The sequence below is a fragment of the Oncorhynchus masou genome, chromosome 9 (genome assembly GCF_036934945.1).
Source record: "Oncorhynchus masou masou isolate Uvic2021 chromosome 9, UVic_Omas_1.1, whole genome shotgun sequence".
In the NCBI taxonomy this organism is placed as follows: Eukaryota; Metazoa; Chordata; class Actinopteri; order Salmoniformes; family Salmonidae; genus Oncorhynchus; species Oncorhynchus masou.
The window spans coordinates 17,110,507-17,128,530 of record NC_088220.1 but is presented as its reverse complement, the minus strand read 5'-3'; the positions used below and the strand labels follow the sequence as shown (position 1 = coordinate 17,128,530).

General features: G+C 43.2%; 1 protein-coding gene across 2 annotated transcripts in view; it reads left to right on the top strand.

The window, feature by feature from the left end:
* nrg2b (neuregulin 2b) overlaps positions 1–10,541 on the top strand; it is a 49,590-nt gene extending 39,049 nt beyond the window's left edge. Inside the window, exons 6-12 of one of the 2 annotated variants that reach the window (XM_064973321.1) lie at positions 1,338–1,361; positions 3,624–3,726; positions 4,352–4,487; positions 4,859–4,989; positions 5,205–5,423; positions 5,578–5,761; positions 7,359–10,541. In XM_064973321.1, coding sequence (XP_064829393.1) covers positions 1,338–1,361; positions 3,624–3,726; positions 4,352–4,487; positions 4,859–4,989; positions 5,205–5,423; positions 5,578–5,761; positions 7,359–7,832 — 1,271 coding nt within the window. In that variant the 3' untranslated portion in view covers positions 7,833–10,541. The remainder of the gene's footprint in view (positions 1–1,337; positions 1,362–3,623; positions 3,727–4,351; positions 4,488–4,858; positions 4,990–5,204; positions 5,424–5,577; positions 5,762–7,358) is intronic. The other variant, XM_064973322.1, reaches the window with a different exon arrangement.
* The last annotated feature ends 7,483 nt before the right edge of the window (positions 10,542–18,024 follow it).

The following is an 18,024-nucleotide window of genomic DNA, read 5'->3' as shown; positions in this document are numbered from 1 at the left end:
ACGTCACATGTTTCTTTGCAGGTAACCATGGATGACAGAGGAAGAACAATGATTCCAAGCACCACCCTCCTTTTGAAGCTTCCAGTCTGTTATTCGAACTCAATCAGCATGACAGAGTGATCTCCAGCCTTGTCCTCGTCAACACTCACACCTGTGTTAACGAGAGAATCACTGACATGATGTCAGCTGGTCCTTTTGTGTCAGGGCTGAAATGCAGTGGAAATGTTTTTGGGGAGTCACTTAATTTGCATGACAAAAAAAGGACTTTGCAATGAATTGCAATTCATCTGATCACTCTACATAACATTCTGGAGTATAAGCAAATTGCCATCATACAAACTGAGGCAGCAGACTTGGTGAAAATGTATATTTGTGTCATTCTCAAAACTTTTGGCCACGACCGTAGTTGCAAAGTTGCTAATTAGCTAAAATGCTAAAGTTGTCCGTGATGAGATTTGAACACACAACCTTTGAGTTGCTAGACATTTGTGTTATAAGCTTATCCATACACCCTGACCAACTACCCTGCTTATAGTTTTTGAGTTAAGTTATCTTCTGTTCTATGTCATCATAACAAACGTATCATATCATACTAATTTGAGTGTCACAGAGTTACATTTACTATGTTACGTCTGGTCTATGAGACCAGGTTGTTCTATCAGGGGAGGCATCATTGTGATCATCATCATAAGTAAATCAAAGGCACACCTTTTTCTACTGGTGCTCACGCTGTAAAATAGAAAACACTGTCATATTTTATCATAATCATTTCAGGGGAAAAAAAGACCAGAGAGAAGCTATAGGGTGACAAAAAATACAATTTTTAGTAAACACTAGAAACAATGAGAGACACAATTATGTCATTAATCTGTCGACCTACAAAGCTGCTCCCATTTCTGTGCCAACCAGCCTCATCTCCAAAACGTTGGAAAGTAACAAATTGCTTTTTTATCTTGTTTTATTTGTTCATTTTTTTGTCCCAATTTTATTTTATTTTTACCCCAGAAATGAGGTCTAGTAAATAAGGCAGTAAGTGAAGTGGCTGTCTTTGTCTCTGCATGTCTCCTGCCTGCTTCCTCTCTCTTTTATTAGTTATGCTTCTTTCTTTCCTTTTCTTTCATTTCTGGGGTCACAGAGCTGCGGCTGTCTGCGTTGTCTGTCTGTTACTGGACGTGGCACCTGCCAGTAACGATTATTACTGTACGTCACAGAAAAATTCTATACTAACCTCATGGTTTAGTATCTACTATCTATATATCTATGTTCCAATGTAGACAATCACTCTCTGAAACTTGTTCTCTTTCCTTTTCATTGTGTCCAACTTTCTGCGTTGGCAGAGCATCTTGGAATTGAATTTATGGGTATGGAACAATTATTCATTTGAATGTATATTGTTCATTTTAAGAGTTGCCAAGATCCTCTCACAGTCACACATTACTACTACCATCTCTCTAGAACCAGTAGCTCTTCTCTGATCTCTGATCTGTCACTTGCCCACTAACCTACCAGGTCCAAAGACACTTGTCCCTCTGCATGCATGCTAGCCCTCTCTCTCAATTATAGAAAACCTTGAAACTAAGCTTTGTTGTACACGCCATTATGTTACTGTATAGAGAGGGAGACAGCAAAGCCACAGACATGTTGATGATGGAGAGGAAGACACTGTGGAAGCAGAAGGTATGAGGAAACATTATGTTACTGTATAGAGAGGGAGACAGCAAAGCCACAGACATGTTGATGATGGAGAGGAAGACACTGTGGAAGCAGAAGGTATGAGGCTACATTATGTTACTGTATAGAGAGGGAGACAGCAAAGCCACAGACATGTTGATGATGGAGAGGAAGACACTGTGGAAGCAGAAGGTATGAGGCTACATTATGTTACTGTATATAGAGGGAGACAGCAAAGCCACAGACATGTTGATTATGGAGAGGAAGACACTGTGGAAGCAGAAGATATGAGGCTACATTATGAGTGAAGCTTTTGAGTCACAGAGAGACAAACTGGCGAGAAATGTGCTGATGGTTATATATCAGTAACACCACACCTGAAACAATAGACAGCATCCCATAACACTATCTTCCATAGAGACAGCCACTAGTAGGTGGTAGGTCCAGCATTCCCCAGTTGATTGACATTGAATCAGAGGCTCCTGCAAGTGATAGTGACCTACCTCCTTCAGAAGCAGCCAACCACCAATCTCATTCCCTATCAGTCCCCTCTTCTGTGACACACATACAATGCCAGGCTAAGGCCCTCTAGACAGCACCCCAGTCCCCCTACCTTTAGCACTAAAAGCCCCACCACCACTCCATTTTAGACACCACCTTCCCAGCCCCTCTTCCTCCACCGTCTGGCCATCTCCTCTTTCCATCTTCCTTTTTCTTTCTTTCTTTCGTTCCCCCTCTCCCATGTTCTGTTTTTTGTTCTCTGTCATTGTGCATATCTGCTGACAATGTTCCGCCACAATGAGACTTATGCTCATTGGTCAGTTAAACACCATCAGAACACCTGACAGGGAGGTATTCATAAAGCTTCACCATGACAACAGAGATTCTAGACACTTTTGATCTGACACAAACGATCAGAAAACCACATTAAACCTTGCAAAATAATGATAACTCTCATGCAAAAGTTGCATTATATTTCCCTTGTTAACATATGAAGACTGTGAGTAATCTGTGAGTTCTATATCCGTGCGTTCTCTGGTCAATTTAAATGTGTTTATTTAGTTGCCGGTGAGTTTTATAAATATCCCCAAATCATTGTGGTGTTTTTGCTCTAAAATGCTTTATTTCTTACGATTATCATCTGATTCCATCATACAGGCATGTGTCCTAAGACATCTTTGACATACATTCCATAGACATTATGATACATTAGTGCACGTAGGGAAAGCAGAGGGGGAATCCAGACCAACCACACATTGCAACCTGGAGGTCTATGTATAATGAGGCCGAGTTTCGAGGAGATTGTTTGAACTTGACATACAGTAAGCCTACAGAAGCTAGTATTACCAGTAAAAAAAAGTCTACTAGAGGTTAACTGTTGGACGTTGTAAATTGAACTGTTACATGCTTGAACATGTGTGAAACAGGACAAATATAAGCACCTCCTAACTGAAACAGCCTATGTTGTGGCTAAGCCACTGTTAACCTACAGGGTTAATACCATCACGGTTGTGGTTTGTCTAAGGTTAGCACTATTAAGGTGAAGCAGGAACACGATTGATTATTTTTAGGGAAGTTAGATGTCATAGGTCAGTGATGTCATAGTATGGAGGGAAAGGGAGGAGCTGAGTTAGCTTTTGTTTGAATATTCCTGTAGTGTAGCGCTCACATGTATGTGTATTTGTATATGTGTGTGTGTGTGTATGCGTGTGTGTGTGTGTGTGTGTGTGTGTGTGTGTGTGTGTGTGTGTGTGTGTGTGTGTGTGTGTGTGTGTGTGTGTGTGTGTGTGTGTGTGTGTGTGTGTGTGTGTGTGTGTGTGTGTGTGTGTGTGTGTGTGTGTGTGTGTGTGTGTGTGTGTGTGTGTGTGTGTGTGTGTGTGTGTGTGTGTGTGTGTGTGTGTGTGTGTGTGTGTGTGTGTGTGTGTGTGTGTGTGTGTGTGGTTTGTTCACAGAGGCAGAGGAGCTGTACCAGCGACGGGTGTTGACCATCACAGGCATCTGTGTGGCACTGTTGGTAGTGGGCATGGTCTGTGTGGCGGCATACTGCAAAACCAAGTACGTACTGGTACTGTTCAGAGCCCATCCTGATTTTAATGGCATCATTATGACATAATTTAAACCTGTTCTTCAGGGAACCCAGGAGGTATTCACTGACTGGGTCTGCACAATGACCACAGCTATAATGTTGGAAATTAAGCTTTTAAACTTCTCAGATGAGCTTTACTAACTAATTATATATAAAAAAACTATTAATGTTTGAAGCTGGGTATTTTGATGATAGACAGAACATAATTTATAAAATGACTGTAACACTGTAGTTTACATTTATTTACATTTTCTATCAATATCTTTCCTTATCTACTATCTTTCCTTACCTACTATCTTTCCTTACCTACTATCTTTCCTTATCTACTATCTTTCCTTACCTACTATCTTTCCTTACCTACTATCTTTCCTTACCTACTATCTTTCCTTACCTACTATCTTTCCTTACCTACTATCTTTCCTTACCTACTATCTTTCCTTATCTACTATCTTTCCTTACCTACTATCTTTTCTTACCTACTATCTTTCCTTACCTACTATCTTTCCTTACCTACTATCTTTCCTTATCTACTATCTTTCTCAATGTATTCTAGAACAATAACTCATTACACTTTATCTTGCGTATGTCCTACAGGAAGCAGAGGAAGAAGATGCATGGCCACCTGAACCAGAACATTAACCAGAACCAGTGTGTGGAGCAGCCCAACCGCATGCTGGCGAACGGTCCCAACCACCCTGGGCCAGGCCCTGAGGAGATCCCCATGGTCGACGTGAGTCACTACGGCCCCATACCCACTCAGGTTGTACAACTGATGTTCAACACGTTTGACACAACAGGTGTGGTAGAACTGATATTTCTGTTATACTACAGAGAGTTTGTCTGGACACACTTTTCTACACAAACATTGTTTCTCGAAAATCGCTGTGTAAACATTTTTGTGCAGACAAACCTTCCGTTGGATCACAATTGTTTTGTCAAATACATTGTACACCAATTGTACAAACTGAGTGTGTACAGGGCCTACAACCTACCTCAGGCTCAGAAACAGATGTGTTTAGTTTGTAACGGGTGTTATAACACGTACTTATTGCCATATTGCCCATGCAGCTCCCACAAAGCATATCTCTCTTCCTTTCACAGTACATCTCAAAGAACGCTCCTACCACAGAGTGTAGTATTATACAGCATGGTCCAGAAGAATCCGTAAACTTCTCAGGAAGCCGAATGTCCACCAGATCCCACCACTCATCTACAGTCTCCCACAACTCCAGGTGCTGTAGTAACACACATAAACATAGACACACATTCACACATGTAGAGACACACACACACACGCACACACACACACACACACACACACACACACACACACACACACGCACGCACGCACACACACACACACACACACACACACACACACACACACATTTCTGCCGATCAGAAATTTCCCAAAGCCCTCTCCTTACTTACTGCCCTCTCCCTATAGACATGAGGAGCGGACGTGGAGTATAGAGAGGACAGACAGTATGAACTCAGACTGCCAGTCAGGGGCGCTCTCCTCGTCAGTGGGCACCAGTAAATGCAGCAGCCCGACCTGCATGGAGGCACGGGCACAGAGGGCCGCCTACTGGGGCTGTTCTGAGGGAGCCAGCCTGCAGTATGGAGACTCCTACGACTCTCTGAGAGATTCACCTCACAGCGACAGGTGAGACAACTAGATTGAATCTTCGCCAAAGATTTGTAGATGTAAAAACCACAATATTAGTTGTTGTCTATGGTCTCAGTTTTGGGCCTCTGAACCAGATTTAATACAATGTTTTGTTTGTTTGTGTCTTTGTTTCACCCCTTCCTCCCCACAGGTATGTGTCAGCGTTGACCACGCCAGCCCGTCTGTCACCCGTTGAGTTCCACTACCCCCCGCTGTCCCCCCAGGTGCCCACCTTCCACATCACCTCTCCCAACACGTGCCACGCCCTCGCCCTGCCGCCTGCCGCAGCAGCCTACCACCGGGAGGATGACCAGCCCCTGCTGAGATTCCCCCAGGTGATCATGACCCTGCCGCTACACCCACTCATGACTACGTGACTGCACAAATGGCAGAAAGCAGACCATATTACAACTGGGATTCATGAGTCATATTTTCCACTTCCTTTATCGGGTTGTGGTAAACTAGAAGAGATAGTGTACAATGTTGTTAGTTGTAGATTAGAGTGGGTAGTGTACAATGTTGTTAGTTGTAGATTAAAGTGGGTAGTGTACAATGTTGTTAGTTGTAGATTAGAGTGGGTAGTGTACAATGTTGTTAGTTGTAGATTAGAGTGGGTAGTGTACAATGTTGTTAGTTGTAGATTAAAGTGGGTAGTGTACGATCTTAGTTGTAGATTAGAGTGGGTAGTGTATAATGTTAGTTGTAGATTAGTGTGGGTAGTGGACGATGTTATTTGTAGATTTGAGTGGGTAGTGTATAATGTTAGTTGTAGATTAAAATGTTAGTTGTATATTAAAGTGGGTAGTGTATAATGATAGTTGTAGATTTGAGTGGGTAGTGTATAATGATAGTTGTAGATTAGAGTGGGTAGTGTATAATGTTAGTTGTATATTAAAGTGGGTAGTGTATAATGTTAGTTGTAGATTAAAGTGGGTAGTGTATAATGATAGTTGTAGATTAGAGTGGGTAGTGTATAATGTTAGTTGTAGATTAGAGTGGGTAGTGTATAATGTTAGTTGTAGATTAAAGTGGGTAGTGTATGATGATTAGTTGTATGTTATTTAGATTTGGGTAGTGTATAATGTTAGTTGTAGATTAGAGTGGGTATGTTAGTTGTATAAGTGTATAATGTTAGTTGTAGATTAAAGTGGGTATTGTGATGATGATTAGTGGGTTGTATGTTATTAGAGTGGGTAGTGTATAATGTTGTTTAGATTAAAGATTTGATTGTTGGTAGTGTATAATGATTAGTTAGTGTATAATGTTAGTTTAGAAAGACAATGTTATTTGGTATTGTATGATGATTAGTTGTAGATTAGAGTGGGTAGTGTATAATGTTATAGATTAGTTGTAGACAATTATTTGTAGTGAGGTAGTGTATAATGTTAGTTAAAGATTTGATTAAAGGGTAGTGTATAATGTTAGTTGTAGATTAAAGTGGGTAGTGTATAATGTTAGTTATAGATTTGATTGGGTAGTGTATAATGTTATTTGTAGATTTGAGTGGGTAGTGTATAATGTTATTTGTAGATTAGTGTATGATGATAGTTGTAGATTAGTAGTGGGTAGTGTATAATGTTAGTTATAGATTTGATTTGTATGTTATTTGGGTAGTGTATAATGATTGGGTAGTGTATAATGTTAGTTGTAGATTAGAGTGGGTAGTGGACAATGTTATTTGTAGATTAGAGTGGGTAGTGTATAATGTTAGTTGTAGATTAGTGTGGGTAGTGGACAATGTTATTTGTAGATTTGAGTGGGTAGTGTATAATGTTAGTTATAGATTTGAGTGGGTAGTGTATAATGTTATTTGTAGATTAAAGTGGGTAGTGTATAATGTTAGTTATAGATTTGATTGGGTAGTGTACGATGTTATTAGTTGGAGACTGCAGTATCTCGTGTGTGACGTCTCATCTCTTTATGTCCCTGCAGGATGGACTGTTGTACCGACAGCCCCGCCGCCCACGCCAACCCTACCTAACGGAGAGCACGGGCAGCCTTCCGTCCAGCCCCTACCGTCTCCCTGACGACGAGGCCTACGAGACCACGCAGGAGTACGCCTCCTCCCGTGAACCAATCAGGAGCCGCCGGCGCCCGCGTCGGAATCGCCTCAACGGACACTTCTCCCAGCGTGCAATGGGCCTACGGGACTACAGCTCTCAGAGCTTCAGCCAATCAGAAGAGGAGGAGGAGGAAGAGGAAGGGCATGGGGAGAGCACGCCCTTCCTCAGTATGCAGAACATGAACATGGAGCCGTGCGAACGTGGGTGCCGATCATCTACTGCCCCTGGCACCACCACTGACATACGGACTCACCGGGCACAGGGGCGACCAAGCACCCGCAGCAACGGACACAGTAAATTCCCCCAGTCGCGCTCCTTGACACATGGCAACACACCCCTTTAAGACCTGTCCACCTTGACCACTGACCTCTAACCCCTGACCCCAAAACCTTTGACCCACCTAAAGACAACAGTGGAGTAGAGACATATTTTTATTTTGTATAACAGACAGATATTCTAAACAAATGAAATATTTATTTTCATTTTAGCAAAAATTGTCTACTAGCTAACAGCAAATACTTTTTTTATAGGGGAAAAAATATTTATATGTAAAGTTTTTGATTTACAGCATTATGAGAGAGAGAAAAAATTATTCCGTGCCAATTTTTTCACGAGTTAGTCAATAGAATAATATTGTGGTGCCTTTTGCTGTGTGCTGAAGCCAGAGGTCCAGTTGAGTTTTTGTAGCCTTTCTAATACAGACTCCTCATTTTATAGACCTCTTTACTTTGACTTCCTCTGATTTAGGATCTCCCTGTTTGAACTGTGATATGATTCTGGCATCATGCAATATGAGTCACCCCTGTGTAAAGGTTTATGTTTACATGAGAATGATCCACATACAGTTGTTTTTTTCACGGGGGACATTTATCACAGATGCAACTGGATATGGTGTCCTGTCCTGGTACAGGAAGTGATGCGCTAGTTTTTGATGAGTCGCTCCAACTAACTTACATCGGTCATTCATGTCATCATCCGCCGCCTGTCATTGTCTGTGTATTGTTTTAGAGGAATGCAGGTGATCCAAGGTACCTTCACAGGTGTTCAGGGTTTTTAAATGGGCGTGAGTGTGTTAATGTGTGGTGTGTGTGTGTGTGTGTGTGTGTGTGTGTGTGTGTGTGTGTGTGTGTGTGTGTGTGTGTGTGTGTGTGTGTGTGTGTGTGTGTGTGTGTGTGTGTGTGTGTGTGTGTGTGTGTGTGTGTGTGTGTGGACGGAGGCATGTGCATGCTCCATGATGAGTTGTTGTCTGATCACAGGCACAGCAGGGGAGCCCTGAATGTGTCCATTCAGCTATGAGGGTGTGTTCACTGTTAAACTGACATACTTAACCGGCCAATCCTCATGCTGCCAGAAGCTCCATTGCACTGTAAAACCTCCTTCCATGAGCAATCATTGGCCAGGGAGCTGCCAATCCAACCAATCCTGTCAATCCAGCCTGATTCTGGCCTACATGGACTACCCACCCCCGTTCCTATGCCAGCAGCTTAACTAAAGCCGCACTGTGTCTCAGGACTTTCACAACCCATGAAGAAAAAAACTCAATTTACCAAGAACCACCATGGTCCATAGGCCAGATCCATTATGTCCCTTGTCCTTGTCTGTTTTCACGTGTGATGTAGTAGGGAGTTTTGGAAACTCTTGAAACTTGAAAAAAAAGTGGAGTTTTAAAAATGAAAGATGCTGATATGTAGTTGATGTTGAGTCTCTTAGATGATTGTTCTATGACAGTGTAATGACACGGGTTTATTCTGTGATGTCGTTGACGACGGCATTGGCTCGTAGTGATGATGGCACTGGATTGCTGAGTGCTGTGGCAAGTCACAAAGGTTAATTCTTGCGAAGTCTCTCCTATGTTGACTGACGGACTGCAGTGTGTTTGAGTCTGTTCGGTTTGTCTTTGTTTCATCATAGCCAACAGACTGTTTGTTATTATCGATTATTGCATCCTTCGTTGCATTCCTATACCTTTATTATTAGCATACATATACCTTGCTTGGCCACATTGACTGAATGATCTGATATGTGTCTGTCTCTGTCCGACCCCCCCCCCCCCATCTTGACGATGACATCATAGAGTATAACATAACCTATTATCATGGGACATGTTACACCTACACGGGGCAACAGCTTGTCCACTCCGCTGTGGGCTACAGGCATTCCTCAGAAAGGGTTCACCTCAGACATATTATGAGATTGAATGGGCTGAGAGTCCTGAGAGTGTCCTGCTCCTCTAACTAATGGAAAAAGGAGTTGGTCTTAAATGAAAACAGAAATGTGCCCCTTTACCAGTCGAGTCTCACAGGAGATGCATGCATCACAATAAAAGACACATAATTACCTTTAAAAAAAAGACAACCAACTCCTTAGATGAATTCAGAGGATCATTGTGGAATATCACTTATCACAGAGAAATTCATGTTTTTTTTTCATGGCCCAAAGTTCTGGCTAGTTTGTTTTAGTAACACTGTATTCAATCTGAGATTTGCAATGTGGGATACTGCCAGTGAGGGTAGTGTGCTTCTAGTGGTAGTTGAAATGTAAAATCCCCCTTACCTCCTTCCCTTGCAACCAATCTTTCCTACCTTCCATATTTACTCACTCACTCTCTCTCTCTCTCTCTCTCTCTCTCTCTCACACACACACACACACACACACACACACACACACACACACACACACACACACACACACACACACACACACACACACACACACACACACACACACACACACAACCATTGTTTGTGTTTGTCCAGCAGTTGTCCTCGTCTCCTTGACGCCCCCTCCCTCCCACTCCTCCCCCAATCCTCTCACCCCACCCCCCTGCATGTCCTAGCGGTCCAGGTAGTCGGGTGCATGGAAAAAGCAGCAAGGAAATCATTTTCCACTGAGTGAAGTGTCTTCATTTTAACATTCAGCAATAAATCCCCTTTTCTCATGTCTCCATTCTTGGGATATGCTAGAAGTATTTTGCAAGTTTTATCAAAACATACTTGTAAAAAAAGAAAAAGAAAAATCCAAACCACCTCTTCATATGAAAATAAATCTTTATTCCTACCATTTTGAAAGTGTTGTCATTCTCTGTCACAAAGAAGAGGCCTTCTCCTTCATGAGCCTCAAGGTGTAAGGGTGATTCTCAAGCTTACGTCAGAAGCTGTTTTCACCTGCCTATTGATGACTGTCTATCAAACCGATAATAATTATTCTGCCTTATACTACTGTACTGTACAAGCGAAACAGGCTTTGAAAACTTCTGGCCACTGGGTGGCAATATTTTCCTGTCTTATCTGTTCCAACAATATAACACATACTTTATCATTGATGAACATCACATCTAACGACAACTGACTTTGTTGGGGTAAAAAAGCACATGCATCTAAAAAGACAAGTGACAACAAGCGCAGGATATTCCCATTCTACCCGTTATTAGTACATCTGCCTTCCTACATAAGGCCTTAGTGACCCTACAAAAGGAATGCAGAAGATTCCCTAAGGAATATGTAGAATGAGAATGAGGCAATCGTGTTAGCTGCTGAATTCCCCAATTCTTACTTCATGACCTCATCTGAAAACCTTCAGTTCAGAATGCCTCACTTTTACCATCACATCCTTTTTAGACTCATAATTTCTACTCCACCAAAGTATGCTGTGTCTTCACACGTAACCAGTGATTGATAACAGAGGGGATGGCTGCCGTTTTACAGGTTCCTAACCAACGGTGCTATTTTGTGTGTTTTTTCGCATTGTTTGTAACTTATTTTGTACATAATGTTTCTGCTACCATCTCTTATGATTGAAAAGAGCTTCTGGATATCAGAACAGCAATTACTCATCGAACTGGACAAAGATTTTTAATTAATGAGTCCGACGCGAAGGATATACTGCTTTTCCAAGACCAGGCCCAAATCCCCTTCATTTTCATGAAGAAAAGACGGAAATATAGGGGAAAGAGATCGGGGTGCCTTGTGGGAATTCGTCAGCGAGTGGGTAACCCACCTCTATCAATCGTTCAATGTGCAATCTTCTGGAGAATAAACTGGATGATCTCTGCTACGTCTGGTAAGACGAGGGGTGGGGGTGTCTATTTGTCAATAACAGCTGGTGCGCAATATTAAGGAAGTCTCGAGGTATTGCTCGCCTGAGATAGAGTACCTCATGATAAGCTTTAAACCACACTATCTACCAAGAGAGTTTTCATCTATATTTTACGTATGCGTCTATTCAAAACCACAAACAAATTCTGGCACTAAGACCGCACTCAAGGAGATGTATAAGGCCATATGCAAACAAGAAAATGCTTATCCAGTAGCGGTGCTCCTAGTGGCCGGGGACTTTAATTCAGGAAAACTTAAATTTGTTTACCTCATTTCTACCAGCATGTCACATGTGCAACCAGAGGGGGAAAAAACTATAGACCACCTTTACTCCACACACAGAGGCGCATTCAAAGCTCTCCCTCACCCTCCATTTGGCAAATCTGACCATAATTCTATCCTTCTGATTCCTGTTTACATACAAGCTAACACTAAAGCAGGAAGAACCAGTGAGTTGCTCAATACGGAAGTGGTCACATGATGCGGATCCTACGCTACAGGTCTGTTTTGCTAATACAGACTGGAATATGTTCCAGGATTCATCCAATGACATTGAGGAGTATATCCCCTCAGTCACCGGTTTCATTTAACAAGTGCATTGACAATTTCATCCCCACGATGTCCGTACGTACATATCCCAAACAGAAGCCATGGTTTACAGGCAACATTTCGCACCGAGCTAAAGGCGAGAGCTACTGCTTTCAAGGAGCGGGACGCTAATCCGGATGCTTAAACGATATCCCGCTATGCCCTCAGATGAACCATAAAACAGACAAAGCGTCAATGCAGGACTAAGATTGAATCCTACTACACCGGCTCTGTCGCTCGTCGAATGTGGCAGGGCTTGCAAACTATTATAGACAACAAAGGGAAACCCAGCCACGAGCTTCCCAGTGATGCGAGCCTACCAGATGAGCTAAATGCCTTTTATACTGAAGCATGCATGAGAGCACCAGCTTTTCCAGACGACTGTGTAATCACACTATCCATAGCCGATGTCAGCAAGACCTTTAAACAGGGCAACATTTACAAGGCCAGACAGATTACCAGGACGTGTTCTCAGAGCATACTAGGACCAACTGGCAAGTACCTCATCGTCGTTTTCGAGTCTATAATACCTACATGTTTCAAGCAGATCACCATAGTCCCTGTGCCCAAGAAAGTGAAGGCAACCTACCTAAATGATTACCGCCCCATAGCACTCACGTCGGTAGCCATGAAGTGTTTTGAAAGCTGGTCATGACCGACATCAACACCATCATCCCGGAAACCCTAGACCCACTCCAATTCACATACCGCCCCAACAGATCCACAGATAATACAATCTCATTCACACTCCACACTGCCCTTTCCCACCTGGACAAAAGGACCACCTATTTGAGAATGCTGTTCATTGACTACAGCTCAACATTCAATACAAGAGTGCCCACAAATTACATCACTAAGCTAAGGACCCTGGGAGTAAACACCTCCCTCTGCAACTGGATCCTGGATTTCTGGATGGGCCCTCCCCAGGTGGTAAGGGTAGGCAACAACACATCTGCCACGCTGATCCTCAACAAGGGGTGCATGGTTAGTCCCCTTGTATACTCCCTGTTCACCCACAACTGCATGGCAAAGCATGACTCCAACACAATCATTATGTTTGCTGACGACACAACAGTGGTAGGCCTGATTACCGACAACGATGAGACAGCTTATAGGAAGAAGGTCAGAAACCTGGCAGTGTGGTGCCAGGACAACAAACTCTCCCTCAATGTGAGCAAGACAAAGGAGCTGATCATGGACTACAGGAAAAGGAGGGCCCGGTGGTGTCCACATCATCAACAAACTAACATGGTCCAAACACACCGAGACAGTTGTGAAGAGGGCACGACAACACCTTTTCCCCCTTAGGAAACTGAAAAGATTTGGGTCCCCAGATCCTCAAAAAGTTCTACAGCTGCACAATCGAGAGCATCCTGACCAGTTGCATAACTGCCTGGTATGGCAACTGCTTGGTACCCGACCAATAGGCACTACAAAGGGTAGTGAGTACAGCCAAGCTTCCTGCCATCCAAGACATATGTATATAGTTTTTATTACCTTTATTTAACTAGGCAAGTCAGTTAAGAACAAATTCTTATTTTCAATGACGGCCTAGGAACAGTGGGTTAACTGCCTGTTCAGGGGCAGAACGACAGATTTGTACCTTGTCAGCTCGGGGGTTTGAACTTGCAACCTTCCGGTTACTAGTCCACTTCTCTAACCACTAGGCTACCCTGCCTCCCCATATACCAGGCAGTGTCAGACGAAAGCCCCAAAAATTGTCAAAGAGCCCCAAGCCATAAGTGTAACGATCGTCGTTGGTGAAATTAGACCAAGATGCAGCGTGGGGTAGGTTAATCATACTCTTTAATGATAACCCGCAAAACAAGAAAGAGAGAACCAATGAAACGTACAGCCTTGTAGGGTTCAACAGCAACAATACAAGGACAAGATCCCACAACATAGGTGGGAAAAAAGGCTACGATTCCCAATCAGAGACAACGATAGACAGCCGCCTCTGATTGGGAACCACACTCGGCCAAACGCAAAGAAATACAAAGCATAGAATGCCCACCCAAATCACACCCTGACCAAACCAAATAGAGACATAAATGGCTCTCTAAGGTCAGGGCTTGACAATAAGACTGCTGGACAATTAATCAAATGGCCACCCGGACTATTTACATTGACCCCCCCCCCTTGTCTTTACACTGCTGCTACTCGCTGTCTATTATCTATGCATAGACACTTCACCCCTACCTACATGTACAAATGACCTCGACTAACCTGTACCCCTGCACATTGACTCGGTACCGGTACCCCCGTATATAGCCTCCACACTGACTCGGTACCGGCACCCCGTATATAGCCTCCACACTGACTCGGTACCGGTACCCCCTGTATATATCCTCCACATTGACTCGGTACCGGTACCCCCTGTATATATCCTCCACATTGACTCGGTACCGGTACCCCCGTATATATCCTCCACATTGACTCGGTACCGGTACCCCCTGTATATATCCTCCTCATTGACTCGGTACCGGCACCCCTGTATATATCCTCCACATTGACTCGGTACCGGTACCCCCGTATATATCCTCCACATTGACTCGGTACCGGTACCCCCGTATATAGCCTCCACATTGACTCGGTACCGGCACCCCCGTATATAGCCCCCACATTGACTCGGTACCGGTACCCCCGTATATATCCTCCACACTGACTCAGTACCGGTACCCCCGTATATATCCTCCACACTGACTCGGTACCGGTACCCCCGTATATAGCCCCCACATTGACTCGGTACCGGTACCCCCGTATATATCCTCCACACTGACTCGGTACCGGTACCCCCCGTATATAGCCTCCACATTGACTCGGTACCGGTACCCCCGTATATAGCCTCCACATTGACTCGGTACCGGTACCCCGTATATAGCCTCCACATTGACTCGGTACCGGTACCCCCGTATATAGCCTCCACATTGACTCGGTACCGGTATCCCCGTATATAGCCTCCACATTGACTCGGTACCAGTACCCCCGTATATAGCCTCCACATTGACTCGGTACCGGTACCCCCGTATATAGCCTCCACATTGACTCGGTACCGGTACCCCCGTATATATCCTCCACATTGACTCGGTACCGGTACCCCGTATATAGCCTCCACATTGACTCGGTACCGGTACCCCGTATATAGCCTCCACATTGACTCGGTACCGGTACCCCGTATATAGCCTCCACATTGACTCGGTACCGGTACCCCCGTATATAGCCTCCACATTGACTCGGTACCGGTACCCCCGTATATATCCTCCACATTGACTCGGTACCGGTACCCCCGTATATAGCCTCCACATTGACTCGGTACCGGTACCCCCGTATATAGCCTCCACATTGACTCGGTACCGGTACCCCGTATATAGCCCCCACATTGACTCGGTACCGGTACCCCCGTATATATCCTCCACATTGACTCGGTACCGGTACCCCCATATATATCCTCCACATTGACTCGGTACCGGTACCCCCGTATATAGCCTCCACACTGACTCTGTACCGGCACGCCCGTATATAGCCTCCACACTGACTCTGTACCGGTACCCCCGTATATAGCCTCGTTATTGTTATTTTATTGTTACTTTTTATAAAATGTTGTACTTTTGTTTATTTTCTTAACTCTATTTCTTGAACTGCATTGTTGGTTAAGGGCTTATAAGTAAACATTTCACAATAAGGTTTACACCTGTTGTATTCAGGGGCATGTGACAAATAAAATTTGATTTGATTTACTTTTTATAGATCTAACAGATTTTCCCCCTAAATTATTTCCTTCCTTTTTGTGGTTTGGAAATGGGACAACATTTCGAATAGGTAGGATTTTTATTGCCTGACATTATGCTGGCATGATTAATCTGATCTGCCATTCTACTGGGCAAAGCGCCAACACTAAGACGCTAATCTTCATTTTATGACAAGCATCAAATAGATCAACGAAGGGCATAATTAGGAGACATGGTGTTGGTCTCACACATGCACACACTTCACAGTGACAGGAAATTAGCACCCCTGAGTCAATACTTTGTAGAAGCACCTTTGGCAGCGATTATATCGATGAATCTTTCTGGGTAAGTCTCCAAAGCTTTCCACACCGGGATTGTGCAACATTTGACCATTATTCTTTCAAAAGTTCTTCAAGCTCTGTCAAACATACAGGTGTCCTTCAGGCCCATGAGGCCAATCGTGACAGTAGTTGCCTTGTTAAACAACCTAACAGCATTCCTAACATAGCTAACCCATCCATCAGTTCTCCTACAGTAGCTTGCTATAATGAAATTCGAATTCAACAATGCCAATAATGTTTTTAATTTGACTTTTGCTTTCAAAAGCAGCTCAAACACAGAATATGTAAGAATTAACCTCAAAGCCATTGAATTATACCATGCTTTATAGAGAGCTTGCAGATGACGTACGACGCCTCCTGGTGGCCATGTTGGAAGACCACCGCATGAATTCTTCTGACAACAAGAGCCGAGTGGCTACCCTAAAATGGCTAAAACTAGTTGATTCATCACCATGGTCATTTTCTGTACAGTATTTGGCAGGAAAGACAACAGTAAAAAAAGATGTTTACAGATTTCCCCGCAATCATGAAACACAATTAGTGACACCAAGATAAGACTCAAGAACTGTCAGAAAAGCAAAGAAACCTTTTAGCCCATCAACACCTGCACACAGACAGCTGTCAGTAACGGGTCTGATACGATCATTTCATCACTGCTAAATCAAGTCTGATTGATTTCGAGTTTAGTTTAGCTGTTATGCTAATCAGTTGTTAACAACAACACTATGTTAGACAAAATTTGCTAGCTAGATATCTTGTAGTTTAGCAATTAGCATGTGTCGCGAGAGTATCGTTTTTGAGGGAAGCTATTTATTACCATAAAAATGTATCTTTATAACAAAAGGATTGCATGCCTCTATCATTGCATTTGCAGACAAATGGAAGCCTACTATTCCTATTGTGATGAGTGGATTGGATAGTGATAATTTAGGCTATTAATAAGCGTGTAGTGCCATAGGCTATATCAGAGACGTTTAATTTGAAAGGGAAAATGTGGCTTTTGATAAACATTTCAGGCAATTCTACTACACTTCATATGACTGGGGAAATGAGTAGAATCTTTTCTAATACGATGGTAGCCTAGACCTACTCTACTGACACTGACAACAGATCAATAAAATAAAAATGACCTTGCCTTGAATGCAACCATGTAATCTATGCCTATGAAAAAGGGGTCCTGGCTAAAAGGGATTCAGCTTTTGTTAAATTGTCAAAAGTAGATTGTTTTGCATTTTAGCTAACCCTAACCCTTTCCCTAACCTTAACCTAATGCTGCCTAAATGAACATAATCTGCTAGGAAACGGGGAGAGGCAAATTGTACAACATGACGTCCATATAGGCTGGAGGAGATTATTGTCCCGTCACAACTTCCACCGAAGTCGGTTCCTCTCCTTGTTCGGGCGGCGTTCGGCGGTCCACTTTTCATTTTCCATTTGTTTGGTCTTGTTTTCCTACACACCAGGTTTTAATTTCCCTCATGAATTGCTGTGTATTTAACCCTCTGTTCCCGCCATGTCTTTGTGTGGAATTGTTTGTTGTAAGTGCTTGTGCACATGTTTTCTGGTGCGCGTCGGGTTTTGGACCCATGTTGGTTATTTCTTTATGCCGTTGGTTTTGAAATTAAACTGCTCCGGCTATTACCCAGTTCTGCTCTCCTGCGTCTGACTTCACTGCCACCAGTTACGCACACCTTACATCCCCCCAAAAATTCAGTGGTTATCATATTCATATATTCATATGATAACCTAATGGTAATTTGTTGAGAACTTTATTCATAAGAGGG